Here is an 18,429-nt window from a genome sequence, read left to right as displayed (position 1 = left end):
CTTCACATTGTGACAGCTCTCAATATGCAGCCTCTCACTTCAATGTTTCTGGGTATTTCCAGCAAGCCTCTGGTGTCATTTAGTAATGCAAATCGGATAGCAATTCATTGCTGTATTCAGGCACATAAAAAGCAAACTATCTGTCCATTCAATTTCAAATAGGCCCAACAAAGCAGAGAAAGAGCTATTAATTTTGTCTAAATGGTTGGATTTCCATAAATTCAAGGTACTGTTGATACCACAATATAGCTGTAAAGGTTCCACCTGTCAGTTCAATCAAACCTGAACAGGTAAGGATTTAATTGTTGCTGAGTCCAAGCAGGGATACTTGCCACTTTATTATGCATACAACCCAGGGAGTAGCTGGGAAGTATTTCTTCTACCATGGCTGAAACGTTCTGCTGCAGTAGAAATGTTAATAAGTTGCCATTTTCAGAGAAAGAAAGACTGCTCGGAAACTATTGAGACTCTAGGTGCCACTGGATGATCTGTTTCCCTAGAAAGATCAAGGGAAGCTCAGCATTATCTGGCAAGGGTTTTCAGATTGCAGAGTCTTTTTAGGTTCCTCATAATTTGTCAATTATAAAGGGCATTTCTAGTGCAGGAAATGAAGAAACTGTGCTGGGGATCAACCCCTGGTTATAATAAAAACCAAGGCATGAGGCTTTTCTCATCATAGCCCAGGCATCCTTTTGCTAGCAATGTGCAAACAAATGACAGATTGACATCATTTTCTTCCATATAAACTGTTGTTGTTCTTTATCAACATAATGCAGTAAAATTCTTATTGATCTTTCCTTTGTTTTCATAGTACATTTTTGCTGTTAGAGAGAGCATTTGTACACATTTGTCTTAGTACAGAAGACCTATAGAAAATACCCTGACAATTAATTGCTAGAAACATGTTTGCTGTTTTCTGCCTTCCAACTCCTTCTACCTGAAGTCCATGATTAAACCTTGTTCCTAAAACCCTTGTGTGCAAAATATGTATCTGCCTTCGTGTTAAACAATGGTGAACTTTGTATCCAGAACTATACTGATAATCCCTCGGGTAGATTCCAGCAGGATTACATGGAGGGATAGCTCTTCTGCCCTGAGATATCACTGACCTAACAGTATCAGGAATATCCAGCCTTAATTTGTGGCATAATTTTTGGTAAGATTGGCAAAGGCGACAAGCTCCTCTTGTTCAAAATAATTTTGCATAGTTCAAGTCACAGAGACAATTACATTTTTTTTTCCCGTTGGAAATTGTGGGAATGCAATTAAGAGGAATCAAGATAAAAGTAAAAAAGAACTGCAGATGCTGGATATGTGAAATAAAAACAGGAAATACTGAAAACAAGGTAGGCAGCATCTTTGGAAAATGCTATTTCAAGCTGAAAATCTTTTGTGTCTTTTCAAGTCCAGAAGACGTGATCCAGGGCAAGATAGCCAATTGGATACAAAGTTGGCTTGACAGTAGGAGACAGAGAGTTGTGGTGGAGTTCTGTTTTTCAGACTGGAGACTTATGACCAGCAGTGGGGTGGATCTGCTATTGTTTGTCACTTAAGTTAACGACTTGGATGAGAATGTAGATGGCATGATTAGTAAATTTGTGGATGACACTAAAATTGGTGGTATAGTGGACAGTAAGAAGATTATCCAAGATTACAATGGGTTTTTGATCCAGTGGTCGAAGAAATGGCAGATGGAGTTTAATTCCGATAAATACGAGGTGTTGCATTTTGGGCAGGGCTTGAATAGTAAATGGTAGGGCCCAAAGGAGTGGTGTAGAACAGAGAGATGTAGGGGTACAGGTACATAGTTTTTTGAAAGTAGTGACACAGGTGGTGAAGATGGTATATGGCACGCTTGCCTTCATCAGTCAGAATATTGAGCACAGGAGTTGGGATATCATGTTACAACTGTACTAGCTGTTGGTTAGGCCACATTTGGAGTACTTTGTGTAGTTCTGGTCTCCCTGCTAAGGGAAGGATGTAAAAAAGATTTACAAGGACGTTATCAGGACCAAAAGGCTTGGGTTATAAGAAGAGGCTGGATAGACTAGGACTTTTTTTTCCCTCCTAGAGTGTAGGAGGCTGAGGGGTGACCTTTATAGAGGCTTATAAAATCTTGAGGGGCACAAGTAAGTTGAAAAGCCAGTCTTTTTCCCAAAGGGGTAAATATTTAAAGGGAGAGGGACAAGGTTTAAAAGGGACTTGAGGGGCAACTTTTTCCACAGAGTGTGGTAAGTATATAGGAAGAGCTGCCAGGGGAAATGCTAGAAGCGGGTATAATTATGACATTTAAAAGGCATTTGGACAGTTCCATGGATAGGAAAGGTTTGGAAGGATATTGGCCAAATGCAGGCAAATGGGACTAGCTCAATTAGGCAACTTGGCTGGCATGGACAAGTTGGGCTGAAGGACCTGTTTCTCTGTTGTATAGCTCTATGTCTCCATGTCTGTCAAGGTGCAGTTTTCCAGAAGGTTTACCTTGCCCAGTGTTGGTTGATTGAAGCATTGGAAATAGATTTGTGTCCACAATTCAGATGTATTTAACTTTACTGTGTTCTCATTCTATCCATTCTTTGTATACTGTAAGTCACGAAGTACAAACTGCCAGTTTTCCCTTGAATTTTATTGTAGTTAACATAAGATTTCCATGTGAATGTTTCATTTTGTGTACTAGCTACTATAAATGCCATTTCAGTTAATAGTTCTAAGCATATTGCATTTCCATTGCATACTTAAAAGGAAACTAATTATGGGGCTAGAAGAAAACAGCAGGCAAGTAATGGAATTGATTGGATATTTCTACTAAAAGACCAGCTTAGTCATGATGGGCAGAATAACCATCATTATTCCATGGTGTGCATTTTTTTGCCAACTTTTCAGTAGGGAAAAAAGCTGCTGATTTCTCTTTTACCGGCTTCGATTCTACTACTTTCACAGTAAAGGGATCTAAGGCGTGCTGTTCCTACAAGGTTTCCCACCCAGCTTTAAGGCTGAGAGATACTCAAAATTATTGCATATTATAGTTGGTTAATTGAAATGTCATCTAACACTTGGATTAGAGTATCTTCTGGAGGTTGCCATCAAATTTTAAACTTATTTATGAAGTTCTGTGGAGAATAATCTTATTGTAGCCTTTGACTTTGAAGAAGTTGCTAACTAGATAAGAAGGGCAAATAAAATTAAGACAGGTGAGATAGGATCAAAAGGTGATTTTTATTTTGCAGGTGGGGTAGAAAGCATTTGGATGGCTAATATCTTAGATTTAAAGGAAACTGGCCAGGCAAAGTTACCGTGTCTGATACTTCATCTCATCCACTTCTACAGAAATAGATAATGACAGGTGCACTGAAGCACCCTAGGTTAATAACAGTTATTAATTCAGCTCATTCACAGTGTCAATCTCCATAATCCGTTTTAGCCAGTAACTTGAAGACATTCACTCATTTTATGACAAAAATGTTTTCACATTAACTTAATTAACCAATAAAAGCAAAGAATGTTTGTTGATTATAGTTAGATATTTTGCAAACGTGATTCTGAGAAACAGCTGTATTTCAGGTTTGATCTTTGTCAGTTTTTTTTAGAATTATGATTTCAATGTGGCTAATTGCTTTCATGATGAGAGTGATATTCATCACTGTCCAGTAATGCAGATGCATCTGTAGTAGCACCATGATCTGTGGGAAGGTGGCTATTGATCATTCTGCCAGATGCTGTAGTAATGTTATGTATTCAGATGTTTTATATAGATAGATAGATAGAGATATATATACACACACACACACATATACAGATATACACGTGTGTATATACACATATACAGATATATATATATATACACACACACCACATATATATGGTGTTTTTTTTAACCATTAGGATGCAAGATGTATTCTTTCGAAAATTTACAATCAGTTGGTCCAATGTATCTCTAAGTTGGTTGCAGGAAGGCGTATAAACAAGTTACTGTTTCTGCTTTTTTTTCCTCTCTCATTTCCTTTCCAGAGGAAATGAACAGATGCAGCTGAGATTGTGACCATAGCTTTTGGCAAGATTACATGTCTAACACTTCTAATCGCTCTGGATTTTCTGGAAATATCTTTGGAAGAAATTAGTTTTCTTTCTTGCATCAGAACTGTGACAAAGTTTACATTGTGTTTATAATGGGTTTTTCTTGAGTCAACCTAGATGTATGCATAGGATTTGGTGGTCCTGGGAGTCAACCTTGCCCTATATGTAGAATGTTGATCTTTGATGGTCCAGATAGTTTGCCTCTATAGGGAATAAATACAATTTTGAAGTGGTAAGTCTTTTGAAATTTAAACGTTTCATTTGTTCAGCTGCAGTAAAATTTTTGGGTTTTTCATAGGTTCACCATTCCTAGCCTGTGAGGATTCTGTACTTGGTGGAGTCATCGTTCTCCGTTGCTGCAGGTGTTCCATAGAATCCGAGTCGTCACTGAATACACAAGCCCTCCTAGGTAAACAGTACATTTCAAATATGATTGCTATGCTGAGTCATTCCAGATAGCTGATTCTAAGTATCACACTCAAGTGAGGAACCTATTAGTCTCCCAATACAGGTGATCTGTTGTTCACACTCCTTATACTGCAGCTTTTTGCTTAATATCTACCTTGAATATCACAGGTATATTAAAAATTATTTTAAGCTTAAATGTGATTTTATACAAAGCTATGTCTGCTTTGGTATTTTGATCCAGGTGATCTTGTCCAGTGGATAAATACAATTGTGGCAAGTTATCTCCTATTTTACGAACCACTGACTTAATTCTACATTACTGAACTCAGAAATTTTGATGTCTATTTTTATCAGATTCTTGAGCTTAGTTTTTTTTAAATCGGCAACAGAAAGCTTATATTAAGCAAAATTAAATAGCAACAACCTGTATGTCACATGGTTTCCATCAACACAGTAAAATGTATCAAGGTACCTCACAGAACTAAGTTTTAAGCAAAATTTTACAGTGCACTAGGAGATATTTAGAAATGAATCCAAAGGATGAGTTAAAGAGATGGGTTTTAAAGGACAAAAGAGACAAAGATTATGGATCTAAAGGCATGATCACTACCGATGGAGCAATTTGAAATCTGGGATATGCCAGAGAACAGAATTAGTCATTTTTCTTCCCAGCTTGATTTTGAGTTTTTTTTTCCAGAATGAAGGTACATTAAAAAAAGACACATGCTTTTTCTTATTTTGTCTTAAGTAACATGGAAATAAAATATCTTTGTTTCTTATGTGACATGTACTGGTGTATTCTATTGGTCAAGCAAATCTAGAGGACTGCAATAATATAATTTCATTTTTTTCCTGAAGCAGCATTGAAGCCACTGGGCTTGTCATTGTTCTAGAACTGAATTTGGACTTTAAAAATTCTGGACAAAACAGTGATAACTACCTGAGGTTACTGCATAGAAGAAGAAAAGTAAGCAGGCATATAAGCTCCAGTTTCTCATATGCATGCTTCTAAGTTCTCCTGGCAGCAGTTCTCAGTTGGATGTTTGGGGACACTCTGGAATATGGGAATCAAATGTTTTTCTCTCTTCCTCCACCCTAACCCAAGCCTTCAAATTATACCAAAGATTATCTTTTAATCATAAGAAAGTGTTGTTCTAATGTTAACATATGGATGGAATCCTTTTATTTTAACCAACTCTTTCCTATAGTCTTTTGGATAAGAGATATTTTTGCTTGAACAGCAAACACAAAAATTCTTGCTGAACATTAAAGTGGATGAGAAATTAGCCCAATTACTATGCATTTAGTTTTTGTACTAAATTTGATTCATTTTTTAACAGAACAAATCCTCCTTCATTAAACATATTAGAAGAAAAATGGAATGAACTAGTTTTGTAATAGCATACCAACTAAACTTGAAATTACTGCTACCTTGTTGAAAAGTAACTGCTTTTTTGGTGTTGTATGTGATTTGAATAACTGCTTCTGTGATTGCATTTGATTTTGCTTGCATTATATTTTAAACTTTTTCCAATACAGTTGAGTTTTTATGGAGTCACACCACTGAGAGTATGTGTGTTGGGTACATGTCGACTCAAGATGGAAAAGCTAAGGTAAATCTAAATCTAAATCTGTACAAATAACCTGAACATAAGTACCTTTTTTGTATTTATTTTCTTTCGAATACTTTTTTTAAATCTTATAGAGGCAGTCTCACTTTTTTGTATGCTTAATACATTTTACAGATGCCTATCCAAAATGTTTTTTTCCAAAGATCACACACAGCTGTGAGGAGAATGTCTTTTCCAATTAATACAGATCATGTGTTGGCTGACTTAAAATTCATGTGGGATTTCACAGAAATCTATATTTTTCAGTAGCTTTGAAGTGTAGAACATCCCCTGAAGATTGTTTTCTATTACCAAATCATAAATTGTTCAGAAGTCCAAATCTCTGACGACGGTGCTTCTTTTAGTTTTTTCAAGTTATAACCTTTTCACATTTCATTCTGCCACATACTTCAAAGCAACAAATTGGAGATTTTTTGTGCAGAGTCTTTAAATATGCAGAGTAACATTCAAAAAGTCAGAACATTGATTTATATTAGAACTTAACAGTTTTATCCTATGTGTGAAATGTGGCTCAGTAACAGAGGTGACACTGGGACATTAAAGGCATGGTAAGTTGGCTGCTCGCTGAGCAGCTTCTCTTCTGTTCTTTGACATCTGGTGTACATTGTTTCCATATTGGCCACGAATTCTGCAGCTGGTATTGTTGAAGTCCTGACAGATGCAGCTGCTCTTCTCACTTCAATTTTAAATTACGCTTTTGACCTTCCTTTACGAGACTAATCCTCCTTCACCACCCCCACTTTGAGTCTGTGGCCGCAAATGTTTTCCAGCAAGTAACCGCAAACACTGTGGATGGGGGTGGGTAGGTAGTTGATAAGTTTGATCAAAAGATAATCTCTCAGTAAGACCGACATGTTAGTATTTGCCATTTTGAAGTAAATGAGATAAGCTAAGATATGAGATTGTGTTTTGAGAAGATTTCTTTTATTGTTATTCATTTGATGAGCTACTACTATCCTGAGCAAAAGTCTAGCCTTATCAATTATTCCAAAGATTGATTTCTCTAATTGATGTAGAAGGTGGAACTACATAGAACTTCTTTTTACTAAACCTGGAATACCAGTTTTTTCTTAAATAACAGAACACTTTAGTGAAATAGCCCACTTATTTGAGCTATCTTTCTTAAATGTACAGCTGAAGAATGATGATTTTATTCTGTTTTTTCAGACAGATTTTGCATATTTGTTTTCACCTACTTTATCATCTACCATAGAGTTTAAAACATGAGATTCATTTTTGTAAAAAGTTGCTGTTTGTTTGTATTCATTCAGTTGTCACATGGAATAGGAATAAGGAAAACAGATATCAACTTTGAAAGGATTTTTGTCACTTATGAATTTAATAGTTTTGTTGTTAATCTAGTATTTCTTTTCAAATTATTTTCAAAGGCCAAAATCTCCACCATTTCCATTCATTAATTTAATCTGCAATTATTCATCATAAACATCTCCAAGTGACATTTTGTCTAATCTACATGAAAAATGTCTTGAACTAGATCAACTTTTGATGCATTTGTATCAAATTATGAATACTGTATTTAATCCAGGACATACTTTCAGTGACCCTGTGAAGTAGTATTTTAAATTTCGATTCTCTCCATGTACTTGTTCAGCTGCTTCTGTCCAGGTGAATAAAATGAATAATCACTGAATATAAAAAAAATCAAATTTTGATATGTTGGGTGCTTTATTTATAGTACTCTAGTAAAGAAATGGTGATGGGAAGAAAAGCAATTGGTGAAAAGCTCAGATATGACATTGTATTTTAAGAAGATGGCTTTATTTTTATCCACTTGATTGGCTATTGTTATCCTGGGCAAAAAGTCTAATCTAATCAAGTCAATTCTAAGACTCCTTTCTCTAATTGATGCAAAAGGTGGAACAACACAACTTCTGTTTACTAGATCTGGAATATTTGTATTCTCTTAAATAACAGAACATTTTAGTGTCAGAAATAGTCCACAAATGGAAATATAGTTAGATCGTGTAAAACAATTTTATTCTTGCCTGCTGGATTCTACTGAAACCAGATGAAATATATCCTATCAGCACATTTAAGTAGAAATTGGGAATATTGGGTATTTTACAGCTGCTGCCTATTTTAAAGCTACTTAAATAGTATAAGAAACAAAGTATTCATATTTTCCTGCCAGGTGAAGGAGCAAAGTAGGGATGCAAAATAACAGAATTCAGCCCAGATTTAGTAACTAACTTAAATCATTGCAAGATAATTTTTTGATATCATGCAGTTCCAAGTACACTATGGTCCTTCAATACAGAACCCAAATGGTAATTTTTCATCAGTGGGTCTCAACAATAAATATTAGTTCCAACCCAGCTGCTACTTTGCTTTCCTGAAATGGTGTAATATTTGGAAAAATAGATCTATTAACTAGTATTCTGTAAAACTGCATTATTGCTCCAGATTACAGAGCTGACTTCTATCATGGGTTTGGTTATCAGAGTCTCTGAATTTCTGCGCTTTGCTTTAGCAAACTTGCTTGTAAATAACCTCGTACTAGAATCAAGATGATCATGGTGATTGGCACATCACTTAACAAGATAATGATTTTTAAAGCCTATAAACTATATGATGCTTTTCTCAGTCTTTTTCCTGTGATTGCAAGGTCAAGTATTAGTTGGCATTTATGGTATTACTATGTTTAGAGCTCATTGATCTGATCAGTATTGACTTTACATATTCTGTATTTTGGACTTTGGACGAGCTGTAGCTCTTCAGGCAGCAGTGTTTGACATCATCAGACAACAGTAGGCATCACTTCTGCCTTATTTATAGTCACCTGTGAATGCCAGAAATCTCAGAAAGTATTAAAAGTGAGATTTTGCACATTCTCAAAAGTTCAACTAATTAGAAGCAGCTGTTTTGCAGTCACTGTTGGAATCCTGAAGTTTATGAAATGATCCTTTTTTTGCTCTGAAGTAATCTTGGAAAGTATTAATGTTTTTGACTATAGTACGATTGACATGAATTCTAATACATGATAAATTGCAGCAATTCAGAAATATCAAAGCCTTGGATGACCTAAATTACTGTTTTTTATTGTAAGAGGGGCTGGAGAGAAGCAGATTGCTTATTTCTTAAAATATAGTTTTAAGAGATCAAATTAAAAGCAGCAGCAATAAAGAATGTTTAAAATCAATTTATTATATTTCTGTTCTATGATTAGAATAGTTGCTCTAACAATGTGATCTGTCGAAAGCAGAACTTGTTTTCCTCTCCATTTAAAATTATTTTACATAAATTGCACATTATTTTCCAGTCAGCTACTCAAGATCTCAGTTGTGATTCATCACTAAGTTACAGTCTAACAAGTTTTTTTTTTAAAATGTACTTTCATCTGCTTACCCTGACACTGGTTTATGGAAGGTTTTTTGGCTGACATCTGTTGTCTTGATCAGTGGTGATGAAAAGGTCTTTTTTGTGATGCAGGAAAATAACTAGGGATTATTGCCATTGTCAGAAATATAACAGATCAATGCAGGAACAAAGCAACAGGTGAAGATTACACTCTTGATATGTTCTTCCAATATTTGCTCCTTTGTTCTTTTACTAGCTAAACACCATTGGAATTAGTGTAAAATTTAAAAGAACTCTTTGAAGGGTATTGCATTATACAGTAACCAAATTTACACATGAATTGATTGATAAATTTCATAAATTCTAAGCAAAGGCATGAGCAGACCTTGTACCTTTCAGCAATATGCAATGTTTGATGAGGTAAATTCACTGGAAATATGGCATATTTCATGGGTGCTTATTTTGCCCTTTTATTCTTTTCAAAGAACAAACAACAGAGTTTTATGTTTCTTGCACCAGAGGACAATCCTCAGACCTGCAGAAACCCTCATGACATTTTAAAAAGTACCTGGATGAGCAGTTGGTGTGCTGTAAATCAGTAAGGCTACATAGCAAAAGCTGGAAGATGGCTTTTGTCCAGGTAGCTCTATTGACTGGCAAGAGCTTTGAGCAAGTGGCTTTCTACAGTGCTTTAACTATCTATGATCAGATTTTGCTTGAGTTTCTTTCCCTTTCTCCATGGTGCCTCTTACAGACCTTTTTTTAAAAATGATTCTCAGGTTGTCCTTTTGGTTGATTTGTATCTCCTCTCCAAAAACTTTGTCATACCTTTTATTTCAGAGCATTTTTTGAGTTAACACTTGCACCCAGGTTGCAATAATTCCACTTTCACCTAATTTATTTTCTTCCCTTCCCCTAAAGTCCGGAGGATATATTTTTTTTAAAAAAGGTAATCCATAAATGCAAAGTATTGAGTATTTTCTTTCCTCCTTTCACCCCTTCAATGATAAACTACAAATCTACAGAGATCCAAAATTCCCTAGATTCTAGAAATGTCCCAGCAGATTTGGGAAACCACAAATACGGCCCTGTTCAAGGCAGACATGACTCTACTTAATTGTATTATGGTTTCCTGAAAGAGAAATTGTTTGAGACAAATTTTTTGTAGTTAGTTAGGATGTAATGAGCAGAATGAATAAAGGGGAAACAGTTATGCTGTGCATTTAGATTTCCAAAGGATATTCAGTAACATGTCGCATAAAAGATGACTGCAAAAACTAAGGGCTTTATGGCATTGATGGCAATTTAGCATGGATAGCGGATTGGCTAACTAAGAGAAGACAGAATCAGGGAAAATGGGTTATTTTCAAGTTCCTATAGCTGCATCTGTATTTCATGTACAAGGGCACCCAGATTCTTCTGTAAAATACCTAAATGTACATAAAACATAATCTGAAAATTTCATTATCATATGTGAATGTTGTCAAAAAATGTTCCTTCCAAACAAAAATTGGGATTTCCTGCACTCTTCCTTGCAATCTGCTGAACAAATGCACTAATGGACTGAGTAAATAAAGGATATTTAAAATGGTAAGAGATTAATGGTGATGATGTTTAAGGGACCTCAATGTGCTTGCACAAAAGTTACTGAAAGCCAACATCCAGGTGCAACAAGCTATTAGGAGGGCAAATGGTATATTAGCCTTTCACACTGCAGTTGTGACTGCACCTGAAGTATTTTGTACACTTTTGGTCTCTTTGATATGAAAAAAAATGTACTTGGCATGGGGGGAATGCAGACAAGATTTGCTGGATTGATTCCAGGTATGGTGGGTTTGCCATACAAGAGGTTGAGTGGACTTCTACTGAACCCTAGAGAAATGAGAGTATAATCTGACTGTATATTTAAAAAATTGACAGGCTGGATGCAGAGATGATTCCATTGGCCAAGGAGTCTTGAACCTGAGACATAGTATCAGAATAAAGGAATAGCTGATTCAGGATAGGGATGAGATGAAATTTCTTCATTAAGAAAATGGGAAATCTTTGGAATTCTCCACGCGGAAGGAGGCTCAGTTACTGAACTCATTCAAAACAGTCCAATTGATTTCTGGAAATTAAGGGAATCCAAGGAACATGTGCATAATGCAAGAACATGGTGCGGAGGTCGATGATTTTGATGAGAAGGCTCAAAGGACTGATTGCCTACTTCTGCTCCTATTAGAAAGGAAATAGATTTTGAATGTAAAGAAGTGTTTGGAATCGGAGCACCTGGTACATTGAGGTTGGCCTATCCAAACACTGTGCAACCATTTATACTGTTTATTCCCATTGCTGTACACAATTTTCTGGAAGCAGCACAAAAAAGCTAACTAATGAAAAAACCCTTTGTAGTCCTAGCCTCTCAAAAATTTCATAAGTCTACAGTAACTGCTGAATCTTTCTATTTCCTACTGCCCTGCAAACGAATCACTTTAGCAAGAAATGCATGCATTTACAAACTTGCCACGCCATGTTTTTGCTCAGAGTCCCCACATGCATTAGTGAACTATTCCCGAAGCAGTGATTCGGAAAGAAAATACTCTATGTCCAAGCATCTGTGTACAGGTCTGTTAGCCCATCTCAAATGATATACTAATAAGAAAAACTCTAATCCATTATTGTGATGAATACTTTAAACATTTTTTAATTTATTATTCTGCTTCTCTAATATTAGCTCTAGCCCATTGTCTTGAGCTTAACCTGATAACAGATGCTTAAGACTAGATATCATTAATTAATTTTCTCTGAATCTTATAGAATACCTCCACCTCCAAGGAGAAGAGGGGGATTGGCCACAGTACTCCCAAACTGCATCATCAGTGTTGAGACTTTGTACCATCTAAGAATTTTAGTATATCTGTAATATTGTATTCTTTCAATACAACCTAAAATATTGCTTATTTTTCCTTTCCCTATGTCACACAGCTTGTGGTCCCACACTGATTTATCATACGTTTCTAATACAAATTTTTGATCTGTAGATGTAGAACTCTTTCCCTTTTGTGGCTTTGTAATACACAACATTTGACCTGCAATCCTCCAGTCGGCACTTTCCTCTGCAGTAACAGCAGGATTGATATCCTGGAGATAGCTGCACAAGGAAGGGGTCTTGGGTGATGTCCTGGATGCATTACTTACAAGAGTTTTGCATTGTTTGTGGGGCATTTGAGCAGGCAGATCTAAACAGATTGGATACAAGATGAAAGGAGGGTGGGATTAAACAAGGGTGGATTATACTGAAAACTTGTGGGGCACTGGAAATAGACATGTTATTCACTCAGATTTAGAGGATGTATGTTTTAGATTTTGTTTTGCTTAAGGTTAGCACATTCTCCACTGTTGTTCTGACCCAGTTTTTAAATCAAGTACTCAATTTGCTACAGTTCAGTGGAGGGAAACATTAACATGAGGCCATGCTGTGTGCATATTGACTGCCATATTTCCTTCTATTCCAAAAGTGACTGTATGAACTTAATTGGCTGTGAAGTACTTTGGGCCTATCTGAGGTTGAGAGTCTTGCTGTAGTAAGGCAAATTTTAATTTTGTATTGATATGAGCACCCAATGGTAGATTCAATCTCCAGTGTGTAAATGGTGTTTTGCATATGTTGATGTGTTTAGCACACTTAAGAGTTTATATAGGTTTTGAGATGAATTAACACTTCTAAGCAAAGATTATTTTTGTTATTTACAATGGGAAATCTAATATTTGGTTTTGATGTAAAGATTTTTGCATGTACTGTGTGGCATAAAGTAGTATTCCGGGGTATTTATTTGCCAGTAATTATTTGGCAAATATTGCAAATGCATAAAAGTGATGATATCATTAATGTGTTGCGCATGTTGGCCCCATTAAGATAAAGTCATATTAGATTGTTGTGCTCATGTCTGGGCATTTGATAGTAAAGTAGAAAATTAGGATGGTCCAGGTATGATGGTTTAAGTGAACAGTAGCTTGAAGAACCTGGAATTCTCCTGAGAGAAAGCCATGAAAAGATATTATTTAGGTGTTTGAAATCATGAGGATGAGGATTTAAAGAGACTAATTAAAGAGATACTAACCTTGAACTTAATCTGCTGTGTTAAAAGCTCACTGAAGAGTCATTTCATGTCAAACTGATGACCTTTGTGGTTATTTTCCTCCCACTGTTTGACTACTGTATATTTCTGTGTGCAAAAGAAAACATGGTGAGAATGGCCTGGGTTGGGGTGGAGTTAGAGGGCTGGCAATCAAGGGCATGTGGGTCTTAATATACTGGAGTGGCTGAGGTGGAGGTATTATGGAGGTTGATAGCAGAGATTGAAGATAAGGGACAGGACTTTGCATGGAGATAGGACCTTGGAGAAGGGCAATGCAAGATTAGCGTTAAGGGTTACCTTGGGAAAGTCATAAGGTCTTGTGGGAATTGGCACAGTGAGGGGGACTAGGGGCCTTCAAGACCAGATATATTTGTAAACAATAATTCAAAGGGTTCTTAAATGGGTTAGATTCCCAGCACTGGGCTGGAACCTGCACTAGAAGGCCCCTTTTAATAACTATGAAACCATTGTTGTTCAAGTGAGTGAACAGTGATGGCCGAACTTCCCTGGTGGTAACAATGCACAGTCAAATTTTTGAAGTGGTTACAAGCCCTTTCCAGATTTAAGATGGATTGGAAAAAGTACAGAAAGGAACAGGAAAACAAACAATGACTGCTTCGTATATGGATGCAAATTCAATAGTAACCTTCAAAAGAGAAGCAGATAAATACTTGGAGAAAACAAATTGTAGGAATATCTACAGAGAAAGGGGGAAATTGATAGGAGCATTCTTCAAATGAGTTGGCACAGGGGTGATGAAGTCACACCTTTCTTATTGCTGCATTGTTTTGTAACCATCTGCTGAACAACGTAATAACAAAGAAAATTCCAAACTTTTACTAATATTACAAGATGAATATTATAAATCAGATTTTCAAATGGCCCAAACAATTTTCTGTCACCCTAATAAGTCAATTGTGATCCTCAGTAGCTCTTGCTGCATTTCTTCCAGCCAGAACATAGCGGGATGTTGGATTTCCAGGCAAGTGTTTACTAGATGCAGAGTTCATCGCAAGTAGAATTGATAATACATAATAGCACTACCGTTCTTGGTCAATAATCAAGGTGGTACTTAATTCCACTGCATGCCAATGTATTGTGCATGAAAATCAAAAAAAACCCTGCAACTTCTGGAAATCTGAACTAAAAACAAAATATTGGAAATGTTTAGCTGGCCAGGTGGTATCTGTGGAAAGAGTTAATTTTTCCCCAGATGTTTTGAATAGTATGTGCAGCTGAATAAAAAAAGTTCTGGAAACACTCAGCAGGTTAGAGAGCATCAGTGGAGGGGGGAAAACAGTTACTATTTCACATCTTTGAAATTTCAGCAGAGCAATTTTGTTTAACTGGAATCTAAATGGTTAATATGTATTCCCCCCCCCCCCCCCCCCCCCCAGACTCACATTTCAAGGCTTCCACCAGGAGCTGTGGCAGGGCAATCGTTGGCAATTGAAGGTGGTGTTTGCAGGCTTCGAACTTCTGTGAATTGAATGTTTCACTCCAATAATGCTACCACACACAGACTCAGATGGACTACCTACCTATAGTCTACTTCTTATATTTTAATTATATAAATGTGATTATTAAAAGCATATTGAGAGGTTTATCTTTTTTGGTACCACAATAAAAATTGCACTTTGTACTTTATATATCCTGATTATGCAAGTATTGCTGCTTTATTTTGACCCACATTATCTGTTTAAAATGAAGATGATTGTAATTGACTTTGCTGGAAAGTTCAAAAGTTTGTTTTTTTTAAATTAATACATACATTGTCCCAAAAAGATAAATGTAAGAAAACCACCCTTGCAGAGTTTCAATCAATGCATCACATTCCATATAATTTTAATCTAAAAATTAGAATCATGCTATTTTGGGCAACAAGTGTCTGTGATTTCAACATTATTGATTGATTACAGCACAAGTTAATTGGCTAATTAGTTATAACACAATTACCAATGTTTGGTTGTTAATGTGAGGTTTTAATCAGATATACTGTATATACACTTTACATTTACAGAGATACTGAAAAGATGTGATTGTGTATCAGTGTGCTGATATTGTATGAAACTTAGCTTTAAATGTGAAACTGTCAACCATGTTGTTAGTACTGTCATGCAGGACATGATTATGAATTTTCAGCAATTTGACTGAAAATTTGGTGGCATGTAAGAATGAGTGAAAATTATATGCTTAAGATATAAACAGTAAAGTTGTACATTTAACAAGACTTGGTGCAATGTGTGTAGATCCTAAATGTTTTTTTTAAATTGCATACAATTAGCATATTTGATACACATTGAAGTCAAATTGACTGCACTATATTATCCTGTAAAACAGTACTTCGTTCACATTTTTCTTTAGTTACGTTTCAACAACTATTGGTATGTGCAAACACTTGATTCTGCTGATTTAACCAATTTATACAGCTAAGTGCAGGACCTGTCTATGGCAACAACTATCTATAAGCATTTTTTATGTGGTTCAAGTATCTAGAGGTATTTAAAATGAGTATTAAAAACAAAATTAACGCCAAATCACAAGGTGAAATTAGGGTGAGTGACCAAAGACTGGACAGAGAGGAAGGTCTTAAGAATCAGAGGAAGAAATGGAGAAATTTATGGAGGAAATTCCAGAGCTTTAGGATCTTGCAGATGATGAGACCACCACCAATAATGGAACAATTAAAATGGTGTAGCTTTTAGTGTCTATTTGTCTGTTGGCATCCAGATTTGCTTGAAGAGATGTTCTTTGGTAAGACTTTCCTATAACAGCTGGTGATAATGAATCTCATGTTTATAACCAGCTTTTTTCAGCAGTTATTGACAGTTTGTAGGAGGAAAATCAGTGAATTCCTGATAAGGAGCAGTGCTTGTCAATTCCCCCACGAGTTTTGAATACTAATGCTTGATTGTATCTGATGTATTAAGCCAGAGCCAGTTTTAATTTGTGGACTCAGGACAATCAACGATAGATAGTGCAATCTCATTTCTAAGTGTACAATCTTTTCGTAGTGTGAAAGGTCTCTCAAAACTGCTATATTATACATTCTTTTGTTTGCCATTCTCTCTCTCATGCATTTGGTGACTGTTGATTCATTGTATTTTTGGATTCTGAGTTACAGATGTGCCTCAAAGCTACATTTTAAGCAATATTTATTATAATAGGTTAATTAGTTTGTTTTCTGTTTTGGAGTGCCAATCTAGTATTTCATTTTAAATGTGTGATAGAAAGCTACAAAGGACTATGTTTGATACCTCCCTCACCATCTGAAAAACTAGCAAGTAGGGATTTGTGATTAGTTAATGAAAATGTTGAAATTCAATTTATAGCTATGAAAACTCATTATGAAAGCAATTTGGAGTTCATTGACAGAAGTATTGTAATTTCAGATATTTTACAGTTGAGTTTAAATGTGCTATTTTAAATTACAGCAAAGGTAAATAGTCTTAAATGTAACTGTCTTGAGCAAAGCTTGATCTTATCAGAATTGGTGTTGCACTGTACTAATTCCAGTATATTATATGTAGACTGTCGGGGCTAAATAAAGAGCTTTCATTGGTGCTTTTAAATTGACAATGACAAAATATTAATGTTTTATATGCTTTAATAAAATTTTGCAGATTTTTCTCATTTGGAAAAAAATGTGCGTGTGGATATTTGCAACTTTAACAATACTGGACAAAAGAGTGTGCTCAAAGACTTTCAGTAAAAGGGAAGTGTGTATCATTAAAAAATTACAATAAAAATCTGGTTTAAATGTCCAATGCTTTGAGCAGAACATGTTCCATGTAGTTAATTATTGTGTTGCCTTAAACATTAATTATTTGGTAAATATACATGCTAAAGAAACAGAATAACATTCACTTTATTTGATTAATGTTCTTCAGTTAATTAGGAGCTAAAATATGTTTCCAGATGTATCTGCTTGAGGGTAAAAAGTTGAGAATAAGATGAGCCTATCTGGCATATTCTGACTTTTCTTTCCACACACCATACACATTTCCTTCCTTTCATCTGCAAGCTACAACTCAGGATTCCTGACCTTGCCCTACGGAGAAAAACCACAAGTGCAGTCTGTTATGTCCCTGTGAGATTAGGTAGGAAAAGCCGGAACTCATTATTCTGAAAAAAAAGACTGAATGAGGATCTGATATAAATATGCTAAACATGAGAAGCTTATTATAGTAAGCACTGCAATGATAAGATGCAAGAACACCTTCAGGGGGTTATAGAGTTATACAATATGGAAACAGGCTCCCAAGCCCATATCATCCAGTCCCATGTTTGACACATATTTCTAACCTTTCCTATCCATAGACCTGTCCAAATGTCCTTTGTTATTGTACCTACGTCAACCACTTCCTCTGGCAGCTCATTCCATATACGTACCACCCTCTGTGGAAAAAGTTGCCCCCTTAAATCTTTCCCCTCACCTTAAGCCTATGTCCTCTACTTCTTTGGAAACAGACCATGTGCATTCACCCGATCTAGGCCCCTCATGATTTTATGCACCTCTATAAGATCAGCTGTCTTCTACACTCCCAGGAAATAAATTCCTAACCTGTTCAACCTCTCCCCATAACTCAGTCTGAGTCCTGGCAACATCCTCAAATCTTTTCTGCACTCTTTCCAATTTGATGGCATCTTTCCTATAGCAGGGTGACCAAAACTGAACACAATACTCCCAAATGTGGCCTCAAACATTTGTACAACTGTAACATAACATCCTGACTGATGAAGCCAAAAGCCTTCTTTACCACCCTGTCTACCCATGACACCACTTTCAGAGAACTATGTACTTGTGATACAAAGATGCAATTCAGAGTTCATGATGTTACCTTGCATCAATAGTTGTTAAGCAAAGACATCATTCAAAA

General features: G+C 35.9%; 1 protein-coding gene across 2 annotated transcripts in view; it reads left to right on the top strand.

Moving 5' to 3' along the window:
* Positions 1-17,294, top strand: part of tasp1 (taspase, threonine aspartase, 1) — a 95,663-nt gene extending 78,369 nt beyond the window's left edge. For both annotated transcript variants that reach the window (XM_052011060.1, XM_052011059.1), the window contains 3 exons: positions 4,370-4,480; positions 6,019-6,092; positions 14,947-17,294. In XM_052011060.1, the coding sequence (XP_051867020.1) occupies positions 4,370-4,480; positions 6,019-6,092; positions 14,947-15,039 (278 nt within the window). In that variant the 3' untranslated portion in view covers positions 15,040-17,294. The remainder of the gene's footprint in view (positions 1-4,369; positions 4,481-6,018; positions 6,093-14,946) is intronic.
* The last annotated feature ends 1,135 nt before the right edge of the window (positions 17,295-18,429 follow it).

Source organism: Pristis pectinata, chromosome 3, assembly GCF_009764475.1.
Source record: "Pristis pectinata isolate sPriPec2 chromosome 3, sPriPec2.1.pri, whole genome shotgun sequence".
Taxonomy (NCBI): Eukaryota; Metazoa; Chordata; class Chondrichthyes; order Rhinopristiformes; family Pristidae; genus Pristis; species Pristis pectinata.
The sequence above is the reverse complement of the archived record's forward strand: the minus strand, read 5'-3'. Positions and strand labels throughout refer to the sequence as shown.